This window comes from Impatiens glandulifera, chromosome 2, assembly GCF_907164915.1.
Source record: "Impatiens glandulifera chromosome 2, dImpGla2.1, whole genome shotgun sequence".
NCBI lineage: Eukaryota > Viridiplantae > Streptophyta > Magnoliopsida > Ericales > Balsaminaceae > Impatiens > Impatiens glandulifera.
This window is the reverse complement of record NC_061863.1, coordinates 3686281-3705693: the sequence shown is the minus strand read 5'-3', so window position 1 is coordinate 3705693 and position 19413 is coordinate 3686281. Positions and strand designations below refer to the sequence as shown.

General features: G+C 26.4%; 2 protein-coding genes across 2 annotated transcripts; both read right to left on the bottom strand.

Annotated features, from left to right (window-relative positions):
* Positions 1-393: 393 nt before the first annotated feature.
* LOC124924160 (mannan endo-1,4-beta-mannosidase 7-like) lies at positions 394-2496 on the bottom strand. Its single transcript, XM_047464236.1, has 5 exons — positions 2160-2496; positions 1893-2087; positions 1579-1701; positions 867-1069; positions 394-766 (listed from the first exon to the last, which is right to left on the bottom strand). Exons 1-5 carry the CDS (start codon positions 2493-2495, stop codon positions 394-396), a joined length of 1230 nt encoding a protein of 409 aa, XP_047320192.1. The 5' UTR covers position 2496.
* A 12631-nt stretch (positions 2497-15127) lies between these two features.
* Positions 15128-17018, bottom strand: LOC124924159 (mannan endo-1,4-beta-mannosidase 7-like). Its single transcript, XM_047464235.1, has 5 exons — positions 16743-17018; positions 16465-16659; positions 16222-16344; positions 15622-15824; positions 15128-15520 (listed from the first exon to the last, which is right to left on the bottom strand). The coding sequence occupies exons 1-5, from the start codon at positions 17016-17018 to the stop codon at positions 15151-15153; spliced, it is 1167 nt and encodes a 388-aa protein (XP_047320191.1). The 3' UTR covers positions 15128-15150.
* Positions 17019-19413: the final 2395 nt, after the last annotated feature.

Below are 19413 nucleotides of genomic sequence, written 5' to 3'. Positions count from 1 at the left end.
GTAGTCGATGGAGAACGGACGGAGGTCAGAAATCGGACGGAAATTGCAGACGATAAAGGCGCTAGAGAGCGGACAACCGAAGATGAGAATGGAGAGAGGTCGAAAATCGTATTCGACGGAGAACGGACGAAAATCGCTAGAATTGCAGATGAACTTTAGAGAGAGAGAAACTCTAAAATGTTTGAGATGATGAAAATGACAAATGGAAGATGAAAGGGCGGGCTCCTGGGCTTTTAGATTTTTTTTTATTGGGCCTACGTGGCAGGCCACGTAGACAGTCGCTGGGAGAATCGCTCTCCCAGTAGTTGTCTGTATAATTTCTCTATTATTATCAAAATCAACTTAAATAATGCTTTGATTGAATTTATTTTTCTTTGGACAATTGTTTATTAATCAATGGAGGGTATGCATATGTGTAATGTTATTTAGTTTATTAGACTCCTCAGCTATTAAGATATTTGTTGAAGTTGTCTCACTTAGGATTATTTCATACCCATCTCGTAAATAGTCCATCCCGGTTGTCAATAAATGCCAGAATATAGCGCCCGACGCAGCTCCTCCTTTGCCCGCAGACGAATAAATCGTCGAGTAAATTGTTTCGAACATTCTGTCTCTTTGACCTATGTTGTAACCCATGTCCTTGTTGTTTTTTCCAAATTCCGCAAATAGGAGAGGTTTTTTTATTATGTTTTCTGCATCTTGGAGATGACTGTTGATCCAATCATTTAGAACCGCGACTTCTTTTTCTTCGCCAACGTCCTTATACCTAATTTCATGAACAAATAATAAATTAGAAAAAGATTAGTCATTACTTATTAGTGAAATATATTTTTAGGATTAGCGAGTCTTAAAACTTTTAGGCTTACCAGCCATCGGGGTATGTATGAACCGTAGAGAAATCAATGTCGACAATCTGATTATTGTCGATGAAATCGGTTCCAACTAGAAAATTAGGGTTATTTTGTTGCCTTTCAGCATGTGAGGGTCCATAGAAGCCTTCCATGCCAATATCTACCATATGATTTTTGTCTAAGGATTTCACATATGCCGCCATTTCTTTAATCCATGACTGTATATATAAAATATATTAATTGTCAATTAAAACATTACCAATTACTTTTTTTTTTTTTTATAGAAATATTATACTTCTGCCTTAGAAATTAATACTTATTTAACTAATTCTAAAGGACATGTTAGAAATCTCCTTTTTTAAGAGAATGCATTGACTTAAGGCCTTGAAAAGTTGGAGTTATTATAACCCAATATCTAATTTTAAATCTCATGATTTTAATTTCAACTAAAATACTAGTATATTTAGATATTTTACTCAATTCACTTATTTTTCAACAAACCATATAAAAAAAAGTTATTGACAAAATAAATCTTTTGATATAAATAACTATAACCAAACAAGATCTAACAAACCCTAATCTAAAAAAGTAGGTTAGGGGTGGGCAAGTTAACCCAAACATCAAACCTAACCATAATTAAATGTGGTTCAAAGTTTTTACAAAATCACATTAAATTGTTCTTATTACACTTATGACCTTATATGTATAGTTTCAAAAAAATGATTACCTGAATGGTAGCTCCAGATGGATCAGAGGGACATCGTGGCTCGTTAATAAGTTCCCACGACATTATGGTGGGATCATCTTTATAAATAACTCCCGTGATCGTGTTTAGTCTATTCACCACCGTCTGCACCACAAAAAACAATACAACGAAGAGGGTTATTTTAATCAAAATCGAGCATAGTTAATTTTGTATCTTTTCCAATAATTTTCTTTTGTGACCCATAACACAAGTTCATAGTAAGAATTGAATATTACATCTTTCATAAGGTAATGTTGTCTTCATTTACACCATTTTAAAAGTTAAGGAAATATTACCTTGACATGATTCTTATACATCTCCTTGACAACAACATTAGTATAGAAACCATCATCAGATTCAATCTTCTCCCCTTTACTCCTGCCCCATTCAACATATTGTTTTTTCCCTCCAAAAGAATCAAAATTATTAACCAAACACATTATAACCTTCAACCCATATTCTTTAGCTTCAGATACAGCAAAATCCAACCCCTACCAAACAAACAAAAACCCATTAATCAAATATTAAAATTTATTTAATTTTTGAAAAAGTAGATAGATTACCTGAAAAACAGGTTCATTGTAAATACCAGGAGAGCTCTGAAGGGTTCTGTTTCCGGCGCCGTCGTTGAAAGCCATAGTTCTGGCAATGGAGAGACCATGTTTTCCGGCGTCGGAAAAGGCGGTGGTGACTTTGTATCTTTCAGATGGGTCGGTGCCGATGTACATTAACCAATAGGCATTGAACCCATTTGCATAAAATGGTTTTCCATTTAGTATAAATTGTACTCCTTTTGCTCTAATGAATTTATTAGATTTATTCTTGTCAGTTTCTGCCCTAATCTGATTTATTATCAGAATTATGGAAAACAGTAGTAACAATGCATTACATTTCCTCATCTTTTTCTCTCTCTATATAGATATATATCTATCTATCTCTTTCAAGTTACAAGTTTAAATGGGGAAGAAGGAGAATCGGTTACAAGACCTTTTTAATTCATGGACTGTTATGAAAATTTAATTAAGATTAATTTATAATTAATTTGACTACATAAAGATGAATTATATAATATTGATGGATTTTTGTAATAAATTTAAATATAGTAAATATTTTATATATATATATATATATATATATATATTAATATTGATTGAAGTAATATTTTAGGAATCTGAATTATTTATTAAATAATAAGACATCTTCAATGTCCTCAAATCTGAGGGTTTACATAAAATCGTTAGTCATTTGTAAACTTATAAAAATAATAATTATATTTATACTAATCACTTTAAAAATATTATATATTAATATATAAAATTAATTAAAAAATAATAATAAATAACACTATAAATAACTATACTTACAAAATTAATTATATTAATTTATTTATTTAAATAAATAATAATTTTATTTTTAAATATAAATTTGTTTTTTAAAACGGTAAAATCGTATAAAATTATAAAATCGAAATTATTTATATAATCGTAAAATCGTAAAATCTTATTATCATAAATTTAAAATCGTAAGAGTTTATATATTTAAGAGTTTACTTAAAATCAGACTCATTAACTTTATGTAAATTCGTAAAATCTTAAGATTTTAAAAGTATTAGACATGTTTGTAAAGTAATTAATTAAATATTATAAAGTAAAAAAAATCATATGTGAAAAGATAAATAATAACTAAAGAAATAAAGTATTTTAAATGAATCTGACTAATTAAATTATTTAACAAATATAACAAGTCTAACAAATTCTAATAATAATAAAAAGTTTAACATTTTTAATTATCACTTTCATACTTCTTCTCATATTTAAAATAATTTATTTTATATAATAATAAAAAGTTAATATTTAACTAGTTAAAATATTATGAATAATTAAAAATCAAATTTATAAACTTTAATATTTTAAGTTAATATAAAACTACAAATTATAACATTATTATTTACTCCAACATTATTTATATTATTAGTCAAATTCTCATGTTAAATTTCTTCTAGGTATAAATGATTATGATTAACCTCATGTAATAGTGAATTTATGTTTAATTATTTTTATTATCTTACTTAAAGATGTTATTTATTTATTTTATTATTGTTATATTAATTTATACACTATCAATCTATTTGTTATAATTTTCAGGATAGACACATTAGTTTAATTAACATGATTTTTGATTGGACAATATATTATTATTTGTTAGATGATCATCTCAAATTGTAATCATTCTATCTTAAGTTAAAAATAAAATAAAATGCTTAAATTTAAAAAAAAGAATCATTATTTTAATTAAATATTTAAATTTATTATTTAAATAATATAATCATATTTGAGTAATCAACCTTTATCGTTAATTTGTATAAATTAGTTATACTAAAATTTGGAATTTAATAGATATTTATATTTGAAATTTAAATTATAATTTGTTATGAATTTGATTAAGTATATTTATATTTTGCTAAACATGGAGTACGCTTAAATGATTAATTGGTAAGTTTAATAATTATTTATTTCGATAAAAATCAAACAAGCCATTAATTGGGTTATGGCCTAATTTTATAATATGTTATTATTATTATTATTTAAAATTATAAATTAAATTATCATTTAATTCGTGCATTTGCACGAATAATGATATAAAATTGAGAAAAAAATTTATGGTGAAAATGTGATAGCAGTTTTAATTTACTCTCACATAAATATTCAAATTAACCACAGCTCTCTCGACCACTAGTAAAAAAAGACTTTATAGCGATTGGTAAACCAATCGCTATTAATCTCCATACCAATCGCCAGACATAAACCAATCGTCATCAATCGGCAGAGGTTTTATCGCGGTTGCCTTAATTGGCTACGGTGATTGGTAAAATACCAATCGCAATTATCCTCTAGCGATTGGTGTTAAATCCAATCGTCATTACCTTTTATCCTCTAGCAATTGGTGTTTAATCCAATCGCCATTACCTTTTATCCTCTAGCGATTGGTGTTTAATCCAATCGCCATTACCTTTTATCCTCTAGAGATTGGTGTTTAATCCAATCGCCATTACCTTTTATCCTCTAGCGATTGGTGTTTAATCCAATCGCCATTACCTTTTATCCTTTAGCGATTGGTGTTTAATACAATCGCCATTACCTTTTATCCTCTAGAGATCGGTGTTTAATCCAATCGCCATTACCTTTTATCCTCTAGCGATGGGTGTTTAATCAAATCGCTACTTTCAATATAAATAATAATATTATTATTCAATAATAATATTACAATAATACCTATAAAACCGAAAATTTAACTCAATATCATCATCATAACCCAATGTTATTAAACAACCACACAACCAAAATATACCAAGTTCATAACAAAAAAATTTTAACACAAACACCAACATTTAAAATCATAATATCACACACAAACATTAGAAACCTAACCAAAATTATATAATTAAAGTTCTTACTTAATTCGCGTCTTCCCCAGAATCATCATCGTTTTGTTGGGGCTGCACGGGTGGAATTGCGGTTAATGACCCTTGACCCGATGATTGACCGCCTAGATTAGTAAACTGGGCAAATAATGTAGGATCTATCAATGCACCGCCAAGTATAAACTAGGACATAAAACGCATCATCTCGGCTCTCTCTATCCTCAACCTTTCTTCCATTTCATCTTTCATTTGAGCCCTCTCCTCGACTCTCTATCCTCAACCTCTCTTCCATTTCAGCCCTCTCCGTCCGCATCCCCTCTTCAATATTAACGATTTTTCTTTGCATTGTCACATTATCTCGACGTAGTTCTTTTTTGGATATTGCAGGCCTTTAACTCTAGAAGCTAAAATTGATCCCATTCCTAATCTTTCCTTTTTCTTGAGGACCAAAAACTCCTTTAGCCAAATCGACATCAGAAATGTCTGGACGTTCAGCTCGCAACTGTCGTAATTCATCTTACAACAAAAAATATGTTAATATCAATAATAGATAAAAATGTAAAGTAACATATTAATATATACTTACCACTTTCTCTAGAATATGAGGATCAACAGTTTTATCTTTTTTGGTCCTTGTCGCCAAAAACAAATCTTCATAGTTTAGAATTGATCAATCTTGCAATTCCTAAGAATGTAAGTTAAATTTTAATTCATTTAAAAACAATGATAAAAAATAAGTCTTACCATTTCTCGTTGTATCTGTGTAAAAGACTTGCTACCAGAATGATGTACATATCTTGATTTTTTTGTTTACGATGCTGGTAGCACTTCGTTTCTGCAATTAATATATGATGTTAGATTCAAAATGTTATATTTAGTACAAAATATGAAAGAAGAACCTAGAATTTGTCGGTAAAATAATGGTTCTCAAGAAGCCATTCCCAATCTTGTTGTGTCATTTCATCAGGCTTATCCGCCCTGATGGCTTCCACATCTCCATCGTGCTACCTTATTTTAGTGAGATTTATGTCGCACCTCCAATCCTCTCACCTCGACTTAATGTGTCTCAAAGTTTCGTCTCGATAACTCTCAATATCATCTGAATCAAATTTATCCTGAAATAAAATATTTTATAAGAAAAAATGATTAATTACAAACAAAAATGTATAAAAAACGATTAACTCACGATAACAGATTGCCATAAAGTATCTAAGGTGGTGGGGGTGAGGTGGCGCCAATTGACCATGCAATGTGGAATAATATTGTTCTCTCGAACAATAGCCCCCAAATGACGACTCCACATGCCCCTATATTTGCGGCACGACTTTCTTTCAATTGGGCTAAATATGATTTGCACCTTTTCTCCATTAACCGTCAATTTGTCCAATTCAAAGTTTTTTTTGATACCTCGTCTTCTTTGGGAGCTTGAAGACTCTATATGTGTGCCTTCATCCGTCAATTGTGTGGGTTCATCTAAATTTTGCACATCATCATTAGTGAATGGTCGTCTCACCCGAAATCCTTTTTTTTTCTTTCTAAGGGCATTGAGTTGTGATTGTGAAAATCCAGGCTGAAAACTCTTTGGAGGTGTCATTTATACCTGAAAGAAATATCTAACATTACATAAACAATAACGAAGAATAATAAAGAAAAGTAGCAATATAATCAATATATATCCAAACTTATATTCAATATTAAATCATGAATATAATCTTTTATTAGCAATTTCAACTATGACCTAAAAATTTAAGTTTAAATACCTGGATTCAAGGAAACTCCGGTCACAAATAAAAAAACAAGAACTCAGGTGGCGCAAGGAAAACACGTCTTCAACAACTCCTTAATCTAGCACTCAACCAAAAAGAAATGAAATTAAAACACAAGTTAGGAACCGATGGTTATAGCAAAAATCAAAGATGTTAATTACTCATGTGTTTGAGGCAATTATTCAAGCTTCTACAGTTTAAAATAAGTGGCATAATACCACAGTAAGAAATTTGAACATATATTAGCCTTTATTCAAATCAATAAAGTGATGATAATATTTCAAGAGGCACATTAAGCTTGTTTACAATAAAGAGGCCTGGTTACAAATGATTCATTTAAGAAAGAAAGAAATATGTTGTTCAAAATTAAGGGAAAAAAATAACACCTAAAACCCTATAAATAATACCTGAAAACAATTTTTTATTTACATATATGAAGCCAAATCTGATATGTATATAGAAGTATGAATACACAAGTTGTATGACAGATAGAAATCAGAAATGCAAACAATTAGCTAGCTAAAGAGGAGACTGCACTCGTAACTAGAACAAAGCAAACCAAAATATTTGTTAGAAAAATTAAGTAGATTAATTTTAAACCGGTTACACACTACAATTTTTGAATATTTATTCTAAATAATCAAAAAGGAATAAATTGTTAGAAAAATTAAGTAGGTTAATTTTAACCGGCCAGAGAACTTAATTAATCTCAACTTTCATATGCAGGTACAGATCAAGCCGCATAAACCGGCTGGAGAACATACCAAAGTAATCCGGCTCCAAATGATCAAGCCATGATCAAGAGGAACCGACTTCAATATCCCAACCAGACCGGCTAGAAATAAAACTCTCAAATATCCCAGCCGGCTCATACTACGAAAAGATCAACCGGAAACTTTGAAATATAAGATGACGTAATATGACGAGATAGATATTTCTCGGAAATATGCAAGAAGATAAGATCCAGATCAGAAACATGGCATAAAAACAATGATGATCTGATTATCCAAGATCCGAAGCAAGATTTGAATCAGGCAGCCGGAACGTGCATGCTTGCCATATGTCCAAAACTGCAAGCCGCTCACGTCATCAAAGCATGACCGGTGCACGCATGGTTGCCAAGTGTTAGAAAAGTGAAACATGCACGCAACATCTCTGAACCGGCGTGGCCTCAGAATGACCAATCCTACGGAGAGAGAAAAAGATAACCGTTAGGATATTTCTCACTATAAAAGGAAGACGAAGGTCTTCATTAAATACAGTTCCGTAACATACAAGAGAGAGAATTGAACATCCAATAGTAAAAGGAAATCTCATGCGCGATCCCAAATAGCAGTTTCAATTCTTGAAAACATTATTGTTGTATTAAGTTTTTGTATTACATCAGAGTGAAGTGGTGTAACCGGCGAGTAGCGATTAAGGCTCGTTCGGCATTGTGTGAGTGTTGTAACATTCAAATTAGTGGAAATCCTTCTCATCATCTGAGAAGAAAGGGTGACGTAGGAGAGTTTGCTCCGAACATCCATAAAAAATCTTGTCTCGTGTCATTTTCTTTATTTCTTGCTTATATTTTCTAAACTGAACTGTCATTTCCCTCAAACCAAACTGAAACATAATCTGATTCCTTAACCAAACCGGTCTATCCATCCTCTCTAACCGATCCCTTATAAACATCATCCAAATCTTGTGTGTTGCTTCAAGCTGAAATAGACATTTCCGCCCTTGAACCCGGTTCAAGAGTCTGTGACAGCTTGTGTGGTGTTAAAAAAACGGTTTTAGTCTTTAACCGGACTATCACCAATCAGAGTGCGTTGTGTTGTTGTAAGCGTTCCCCCTTACGCCGGCAACCCCCGGTCCTCCAAGAGCGATCCCGATCGTAACAATATTGCATTAACAAATTATTAGAAATTAGCTAGCTATACTGATTTGTTATCTTCCTAAGTAACATTGAATTCGGTTGAACTATTATGAAATAAATAACAATAATATGAATCATATAGTAAAAAATTGACATGCTCCCTTGCAGGTGAATTTGCAATTAGTACTTGGAAATCCACCAAGATAATAGTACGTAGTATATCATATCTATCACACTGTATTGTGAAATTCCCAATGAAAACACAGTCAATGCTCATTCGTCTATAACATAAAGACGATGATGGAGAAGGGCGGCAAGACGAGGAAGTTGAAGAAGATGAGAGAAGAGAGAGAAACAATGGCGGCGATGGTGAGTAGCGTTTGTCCACGAGAGCGGACTGCCGATGAACTTGATCGATCTAAACTCGGCGGCGGCTTCACTCAGATCTTACTGTGGTTATGACAGGAACCGTAACGCTGAAGGAGACGATTCCTCCTCTAGGGTTTCGGATGAACCGCGACGCTAGGGAGGATTCTAATAGCGATTTTCAGTTATCTCGCGCCAGGAGCAGGGGAGGCTCTCAGCCTCAAAATACTTTTTAATACGAACAGTATTAAATCGCGATTGGAAATATTACGTGGATTAATTAATTTATTTATTTTTTACATTTACAATACAACTTTTTTATAAAAATTAATTTTTGTTATAATATTAAAAAAAATTAATAACAATTTAAGAGAATTTATTGTGTTGAAAAAAATCTCATTATAATTATAAATAATAATTTTAGTAATTCAAATAACAAATTTAAGAGAATTTATTTATTAAATAATAATTTTAAATGTAGATTTAGTATAAAAATAATTTTAAAAAAATACAATAAAAACAAGACAACCCTAAAACCAAACCGCAATAATTAACCCAAAACCCAAATTGGTGGATTTAAATGCTATTATCGATGATAAAACCAACCCAAATTAAAGAGTTTATATGCTATTATTATAAAAGATATATATCTTTTATCTTCCCAATCAATAAGTTTGAGAAATAATCTATTTTTTACCAAGTCAATATATATTAAATTCATTTAGGGCATGGTAAGTGGTTTTTGCATTCAGGAATGGGAAAAAGGAATGAAATAAGATGTTTGGTGGGTGATTTTGATTCCAGGATATTGATTTGATTCCCGGATACTCAAGAATCATCCAATCCTCTATAAATTGGGAGGAATGAATCTCATTCCGTAACTACACTTTCTCTCCCATCATCTCCACTCTCCTATTTTTTCTCTCTCATAATTATAATTATAATTATAATTATAATATTATATATATATTTTTATAATTATATTATATATTATTTTATAATTAACATAATAATAAATTTTTATTTATGAAATAAATAATTTCAATTATTTAAATAATATTAAGGAATCATTTAAAATAAAATTTTAATAATAATTACAATAACTAATAATAATATAATTAATTTTATATAATTAATTTTAAATATTATATATTAATAATAAAATTAAAATTAAAATATAAAACTAAAAATAAAATAGCAATTTTATATAAAAAAATATTAAAAAATTAAATATGAAATAATTTTACAAAAATTATTATTAAAAAAATTATACCATGTTATAATATATTATTAAATACAAAATTATATTTAATTTAAATGTATTTATCTACTATTACCATATAATATTGTAATATTTGAATGACTTTATCTTATATTATTTATATTTAATAAATAATTATTTATTTATAATTAGTAAAAAAATTGAAACATTCAACATTTTTTGTTGTTATAAGTATTTTTATTTTTATTTTGAAAAAATATAATTAATATTATAAAATATTAGATGTTTATATTTTATTAAATTATGTCACTTAAGTATTTTATATATTTTAAACAATTATATTATAAAAATAATAATATTTTATATTTTTAATTTAATAAAAAAAATTAAAATGTTAATCATAATTTTAATAACAAAATTATATTTATAACTTTTTTCTTATTAATCCAAACATTATCAATTGGAATGAGAATAATTAAAACTTTTAACCAAATATTACACTTCTATCAATCATACCCATTCTCATTCCACACATCTATCAATTCCAATCCTATTCTCATTCCTTTATTTGAACCAAGCACCTCCTTAGTATTATTGTAATGTCAATTATAGCCAAGTAGTATTTATAAGTATAAATCAATGTCAATTGAAACTCTTTTAAGCCAATTACTTGTTCATTTCAACCTTTTCTAAACAAATATTTGTTCTCAATTAATCATAATTATTATATAAATATTATAGTTCGTCTAAGTTCAATAACAAATATGTCAAAGGACTCGCGATTGGTCTCCAATTCAATCGCCACTTCGAAATAATAGCGGTTCCAATCGCCGTTAGGTATAGGTAGTAGCGATTGATTTAAGTTCCAATCGTTATTACCTATATAATGGCGATTGGTCTTTAAACCAATCACAAACTATGCTCGCTTTAGGCCCTATTTTTACTAGTGGACCCGTCAATCCGGACACTTTGTAAATTAAGCATCATTATTTAGTTAAAAAGTTGAACTTATATTTTTAAAACGTCCCGCGTTCATCAAATTTGGTGTTAAATTAAAAATATAAAGTTTTATTAACCTAGTTGGTTAAAAGATTCTACTTGTTCTATTAAATTGCAAGTTCAAAACATACATTACCTATAATATTTTTAATTTTACTTTTAACTGTTTTAAGTTTATGGGCGGATAAACCCATAATCCGACTCAAATATCCATTAGCCTAATTGGTTAAAAGATTGTACTTATTTTGTTAGGTTGCAATTTCGAAACATACCTAGAACATTTTTAATTTTATTTTTAACCATTTTAAGTTTTTGGGCGTGTCAACCCACAATTCGACCCAAATATTCATTTACTCTCATATATATCCAAATTAACCACAGCTCACGACCCCCGACAATCCAGACACTTTAAAAATTAAGCATCATTATATATATATATATATATATATATATATATATATATATATATATATATATATATATATATATATATATATATATATATATATATTAGTTAGTTGAAAAGTTGAATCTATCACGTTTATCAAATTTGGTGTGTTGAATTTAAAATAAAAAGCTTTATTAGTCTAGAGGATTGTACTTGTTTGGTTAAGTTACAAGTTCGAAACAGACATATAACATTTTTATTTTATTTTTAACCGTTTGAAGTTTATGGGCGGTTCAATCCACAATCCGACTCAAATATACATTTACTCTCACATATATATCCAAATTAACCATATTTCTCGATCAGACAATCCGAATACTTTGAAAATTAAGCATCATTATATATATATATATATATTTTATTGAAAATTAATAATTTTGAAATTATTTAAATTAAAACACTGAAATATATTTAAATTTTTAAGAAAAGATTAAAATATTTTAATTAATTAATTGACTAAGTATTTTTATATTAAAATATTAGTTATTGTAATAAAAAATATATATTTTACATGAAATAACTCATTAATATCTAATAAATTCTTCCAACATAATAAAAATAAAAATCTAACATAAAAAAAATCTAACAAATTCTTAAATATGTTTTGATATCATTTACTCTCATACATAGATTTTCTAAAATAATAAAAAAAAAACCTTATTATGTCATTCTCCTACATTGTCTAGTAATTTAATTAAAATATTCTTATTTTACTTTAATAATATGTAAATTTAATATATAAGTTATTTTAATCCAACCGACTCTAAATGACATTCTTATCTAAATAATCAATTCTTTAATATTGTTTTGGATGATTGAGAAAATGTTCCTTATAAATTTAATTAAGTTTTAAATATATCTCTTTATTTTGTTTGAAATTGTTTTTATACATATAATTTTGTTTAAATTTTGTTTTTGTACATTTATTTTGTTTAAAACCCAAGTGATTAAAATTGTTAAATTAGTTAGATAATTCAATTCAAAATTGCAGTTAGTTGAAAAAATGTCTTTCTTCAAAAATTTTCGGAGCTAACAAAAGTTTTTTTTAAAATATCTTATGGAGGTATATAAAACAAGATTTAGCAATTTCATTATCACCTTAGTCTATAATATTGTTATTTGAAAAGGGAACAAATCATATATATCTTCGTTTAAGAATAAATTTGAAAAAGTCTTTCAAAGTAAAAATTTACACGCAGTACACTTTAAAAAAATAAAAAATATTTTATGATATGAATTCAAACAAAAATAAATGTATAAAAAATAATTTCAAACAAAAGTAAATATAAAAATAATAATTTCAAACAAAACTAAATGTTAAAAGAGTAATTTCAAATAAAACTAAATATATAAGGAATAATTTAAAACTATATTATATATATATATATAAATATAAATATTTTAAACTTAATTAATTGTATACTTATTACTTATTTTTCATTTAAACCTGATAAACTTTAAAAACAATACCAAATGACCCAAATGACCAAATGTAACAAAATAAAAATATAAAATGGAAAGATTGAAAACTTTGTGAAATATGTTTACAATTAAACCAGCATATAATTTATTTCGTCCCAACCTCTTTTTCTCTTTTATTTATTTATTTTTAATATTTATATTTTTTGTCTCTTGCAAAATAAAATAAGATCAACAAATCAAACATGAGATATATCTCTTGAACAAAACACTTTACATTTTGGTTGTTTGTTATTTCAGTTTCATATCTAGTGAATTCTCATTTTTCCTCTAATTTAATATTGATTTAGTTTTCTTTTTAAATGTTACAGTTTTAAAATAACATTCAATTTTGTTTCCAATTTATTATCAGTAAAATGTATGTAAAAAAATGACATAATAATATTAAATTATAAAAAATAATTATTAATTATTCATAATCATATTTTTCTATGTTTAAATTGTTTCAGTTTTTAAATAGATTGTAGGTAGCATTCAAACCGATCTCCCTTATGTATACATGGCTGGTCACAGGGTAAGCCAACTAAGGCGCAGCCCATTTAAAACATATATAATTAATAAATCTAATAGGCCTAAGTCAACCTAGGTTAAAAATATATATTTTTTAAATATATTATTTATAATAATTCAATCATTTACAAATAAATAAGTATATATATATACTAAAGAAAAATAACTTAAAAAATAAAGTTTAATATGTGTAGGGCTCCAAATAGCTATGGTGCAACTTACTTGAAACCCACCCAATTATGTATTTTTTAAAGTTAAAAAAATAAAATTTGAAAATGAAATTAAGAAAATATTTTGAGCATTTAAAATATTTTACCCTTTACAAAGTTGAAATTAAATATTCAAAATAAGAATGAAATTGTTTAAAATTTGAAAGTTAAAATATTTTAAAAAATTTAAAAGGTCAAATATTTTTAAGTATTCAAAACATTTTCTTAATTTATTTAAATTATGTCTATATATAAATAATATTTGTAAAATACTTATTAGTCCTAAATAGTTTAAAAGCATGAATATTTATTAGTCCTAAATATTTAAATTTTGATATGTTTTTCAACCAAATTTGATAATGAAAGTAAATAACTTTAAAAAAGATACAAGCATAATTACAATTTGAACCAATTTATTTTTGTTTTTAATAAATGTCATTTTCATGCCAAAATAATTATCTTTATTTTAAAAATCTTTCACACTGAATTGACCTTTTATTTTTTAAAGTAAATACATGCCAAAGTGATGATTTTAACCATCAACTAATAATTAGAGATTTTGAAAAAAAAACATTTAGAAGCCAATTATTGGTATCTTAAAGTAAAAATTGAATCAATTATAAAATTATTTCAAAATAAATTCTTTTTTAGTATCACTTAAGAAGCCAACTAAATTATAGATATTCAGCGTTCTTGAGATTCTAAGAGAAGCGAAAACCGAACATTTCAAAAATAAAATCTAAATTGTTAAGTGTTTGGATTAATTTAGTACGGGTATTCTCTAATTACTAATCATTCAATTTTTAAGCTTCTTAGAAATATAATATTTACTATTTATGAAATATTATTTTAGAAATATACTTCAAGTATTATTTATTTTAATTTCTTATGATTAATTTCATGCACTGAAATTTATTACCATCTCTGTCCAACTTGTGAGTTTATATATATCTATACTAGATTTAAACATTAAGTTTGTGTAAATCTAAAAATAAAATTGTCATATTTTATTATTGGATTGAATGAATAACCTGCATGAATTCGATTTCTCAAGGTTATTTATGTTTTTTTTTTTTTTTTTTTTGTTAAAAACATACTAACTTTTTAAATTAAAAAAATAATAATCACAAGAACCTGATAAATTTAACCTTCTATCTTTTTCTTTATTGCTAGAAAATATAAAATTGTTGATTATTTTTTCAGATATATTAAGCGATATATCATTAAGATTATTATGTTTAAATTATTTCTCAATATCTTTTCTTTGGACCATTCTTTAAGAATCAATGGAGGCATACATATTTGTAATCTTCTTTAGTTTAGCAGACTCCTCGGCTATTAAAATATTTGTTGAAGTTTTGTCAGTTAAAATTATTGCATTCCCATCTCGAAAAGAGTCTAATCCGGTTGTAATTAAATGCCAGAATAGAGCACCAGATACAGCTCCTCCTTTAACCGCAGACAAATAAACTGCCGAGTAAATTGTTTTGAACATATTGTCTCTTTGAACCATGTTGAAACCGTGGTCCCAACTATTTTTCTGAAATTCCGTAAACATGAGCGGTTTTTTTATTATGTTTTGTGCATCTTGAACATGATTGTTGATCCAATCATTGAGGAATGCGACTTCTTTTGAGCCTTCAACCCTAATTTCATCAACAAATTATAAATTAGAAAAAGATTAGTCATAACTTATTAGTGAAATATAATTTTTAAGATTAGTGAGTCTCGAAACTTGTTGGCTTACCATTTATCAGGATACGTGTGAATTGTAGCGAAATCAATGTCGCGAATCAGATTATTCTCGATGAAATCAGTTCCAACTTGAAAATTAGGGTTATTTTGTTGCCTTCCAGCATGTGAGGGTCCATAGAAACCTTCCATGCCAACAGCTACCATATGGTTGTTGTCTATGGATTTCACATATGCAGCCATTTCTTTAATCCATGACTGTACAAAATATATAATATTATTTAATTGTCAATTAAAAACATTACCAATTACTTTTTTTTAAATATTATACATCTAAATTACTAAATTAAGGACATGTTAGAAATCTCCTGTTTGAAGAGAATGCATTAATCTAATTTTACATTTCATCAATCTATTCTAATCTAAACTAAAAATATAATATATTTATACTTTTTACTCAATTGATTTATTTTTCAAAAAACTATACCAAAAAATAAATCTAATGATGTAAATAACCACAGCCAACAAACCCTAATATAACCATATATAACCATATATGTTAGATGTGTACATGTTAATCCAATCATCAAACCATTCAAATCGATTCCAATTTTTTACTCACGGAATGTATAATTTAAAAAAAAATATATATTACCTGAATGGTAGCTCCAGATTTATCGGAATAACATCTAGGCTCGTTCATAAGTTCCCATCCCAATATGGTAGGGTCATTTTTATAAATAACTCCTGTGAATGTATTTTGTCTATTCAGCACTCTCTGCACAAAAACAATACAACTTATAACGTTAAATTTATTTTTGTGACCTGCGTTTAATACCGTGGCGGCGAGTAACACAAACAACTATTAGTAAAGGAATTAAAAAAATTATTAAGTCACCATGACATGATTCTTGTACATCTCCTTGACAACAGCATTAGTATAGAAACCCTCTTCATTTGGAATCACCTGCCCTTTACTCCTGCCCCATTCAACATATTGTATTTTCCCTCCATAATTTTTAAAATTGTTAGTCAAACATAGTAAAACCTTCATCCCATACTTTCTAGCTTCAGATAAAACAAAATCCAACCCCTAACAAACAAACCAAAAAAAATCCATTAATCAATTATATTTAACTTTTTTGAAAAAGTGAAAGAAAAAAAAAGATTAATTACCTGAAAAACTGCTTCATTGTAAATACCGGGAGAGGTTTGAAGGGCTCTGTAACCGTTGCCGTCGTTGAAAGCCATAGTTCTGACAATGGAGAGACCATGTTTTTCGGCGTCGGAAAAGGCGGCGGTGACTTTGTATCTTTCTGATGGATCGGTGCCGATGTACATTAACCAATAGGCATTGAACCCATTTGCATAAAATGGTTTTCCATTTTGTATAAATTGTACTCCTCTTGTCCTAATGAATTGATCAGATCCAACCTTGCTGATTTCTGCCATAATCTGATTATTTATTATCAGAATTATGGAAAACACTAGTAATAATAATAAGGCCTTACAATTTCTCATCTTTCTTTTTCTTGTTCTCTTTCTCTCAATTGAGGGTTTAAGGAATTATGATACTAATTAACTGTCAAAGTATTATTATTAAATAGGATTACTTTTTGATTTAGTATTATTGGATTGAGTGAATCTTTTTAATAAATTTTATTTTTAAAATATTGTAGTAATACAAGATTCAGATTATTATTTTATTTATTAAAAAATATTAAATAAATTGTTAAAATTTTAAAAATAGAAAAAAGAAGTAATTCAGATCCAATCTTGCTAATTTCTTCCCTAATCTGATTTATTATCAGAATTATGGAAAACACTAATAATAATAATGCCTTACAATTTCTCATCTTTCCTTTTCTTTTTCTCTTTCTCTTTCTCTTTCTCTTTCTCTTTCTCTTTCTCTTTCTCTTTCTCTTTCTCTTTCTCTTTCTCTTTCTCTTTCTCTCAAGTGAGAGGTTTAAGGAATTATGAAACTAAGTAACTGTCAAATTATTATTATTAAATAGGATTACTCTTTAATTTAGTATTATTGGATTGAGTGAATCTTTTTAATAAATTTTAATTTTAAAACATTGTAGTAATCCAAGATTCAGATTATTATTTTATTTATTAAAAAATATTAAATAGATTGTTAAAATTTTAAAAAGAAGTAATTAAAAATTAAACATGCATGTAAGGTGATTAATAAAAACAATATTAAAAATTATTATTATTATTATTATATATATATATATATATATATATATATATATATAATATTTGTATGTATAGATAGAAACAAGTCAAAAAGAAATATAATAAACATATGCATAAAGGGTTGATTCTATGGTGTTATTTTGTATATATAAAATTATTATTATTATATATATAAAGTAAATATATATAATTAATGACAGATAAAATATATTTAATATAAATTTAAAAATTAATATATAGAGATTATATATAAATATGTATATATTATATAAAAAAAATATAAATAAAAAAATATTTTAGTAAGTAATTAATGATGTCTTATTTGAGTTGAATGGAAATATGATAGGGGAGAATTGAATACATCATTCTTTATTATAAATAAATGAATTTATAGATATATTAGTAATGAGAAGGAGAGAACATTTATAAATTCAATACATTATATATAAAAACATAAAATTTTCAAATTATTATTATAAATATATAATTGAAAAAATTCATAATATAATATATATATATATATATATATATATATATATATATAAACAATTAAGAATAGAATATATATATGAATTTTTTTATATATATTTTGTAATATTATTATTATATAATAATAATATATTATTATTATATAATAATATAATAAATAATAATGAGAAACTATTTTATATATATTATATTTCATCTAAATTGGTTACATGGAAGTAATTTATAAAAATATAAAAAATTATATATATATATATATATATGAGTACAAAATTAATTAAAATTATTATATAAACTTATATATATATATATAATTATTATTTTTATATATTTTTAAAATGTTATTATATATATATATAAATAATTAAATATAAAAAATATTATATATGAGTAATGATAGGAACTAAAAATTTGCATAAAATGAGTAAACATCGTATATAATGCTTTGAGAATATGATATTTTTCCTCCTTCAATTTTATATAGTACATATATGTCATCATTATTTATTTTAATTCATTTTTTATTATGATAAAATTATTTGATAATTTATCTCTCTTTACTTTTTTTTTAATTATTATAAATAATATTTTTAAATTATTAATATATTAATATTTGTTTAAATTATATATATATATATATGTATGTTACATATAAAATTATTATTACATATATTAAGTTTGTTATTTATATTTTTAATGTTAAAAGAAGATATTAATTTTTTATATTTAATATATATATATATATAAAGTAAAAAATATATATTTTTTGTGCAAATAATTTATTCTCTCATATTTATTAAAAATTAAAAATAATAATATAAATTTAAATTATATATACATTGAGAAATAAATCAGATGAAAGAATATTTTTAATAATATTATTGATATAAATATAAATATAAATAATATAAATATATATAAATATATTTATAATGAGAGTAGAAAATAGATATAGCATAGCAAGACTAAATATCAACAAAATATATGGGTGTGGGTGTGGGTGTGGGTGTGGGTGTGGGTGTGGGTGTGGGTGTGGGTGTGGGTGTGGGTGTGGGTGTGGGTGTGGGTGTGGGTGTGGGTGTGGGTGTGGGTGTGGGTGTGGGCGTGGGTGTGGGCGTGGGCGTGGATTCAAACACACTTTTAAAAAAATAAAACA

What these genes read in the sequence shown, in the direction of transcription:
- LOC124924160 (XM_047464236.1), bottom strand. Translation starts at nt 2,495, where the DNA reads ATGAGGAAATGTAATGCATTGTTACTACTGTTTTCCATAATTCTGATA. An exon ending in TGTATAAGAATCATGTCAAG is followed by an intron (nt 1,702 to 1,892) that starts GTAATATTTCCT and finishes TTTGTGGTGCAG; the next exon opens with ACGGTGGTGAATAGACTAAA. An exon ending in CATACATACCCCGATGGCTG is followed by an intron (nt 767 to 866) that starts GTAAGCCTAAAA and finishes TCATGAAATTAG; the next exon opens with GTATAAGGACGTTGGCGAAG.
- LOC124924159 (XM_047464235.1), bottom strand. Translation starts at nt 17,018, where the DNA reads ATGGCAGAAATCAGCAAGGTTGGATCTGATCAATTCATTAGGACAAGA. An exon ending in ACAATGAAGCAGTTTTTCAG is followed by an intron (nt 16,660 to 16,742) that starts GTAATTAATCTT and finishes TTTGTTTGTTAG; the next exon opens with GGGTTGGATTTTGTTTTATC. An exon ending in CACACGTATCCTGATAAATG is followed by an intron (nt 15,521 to 15,621) that starts GTAAGCCAACAA and finishes TGATGAAATTAG; the next exon opens with GGTTGAAGGCTCAAAAGAAG.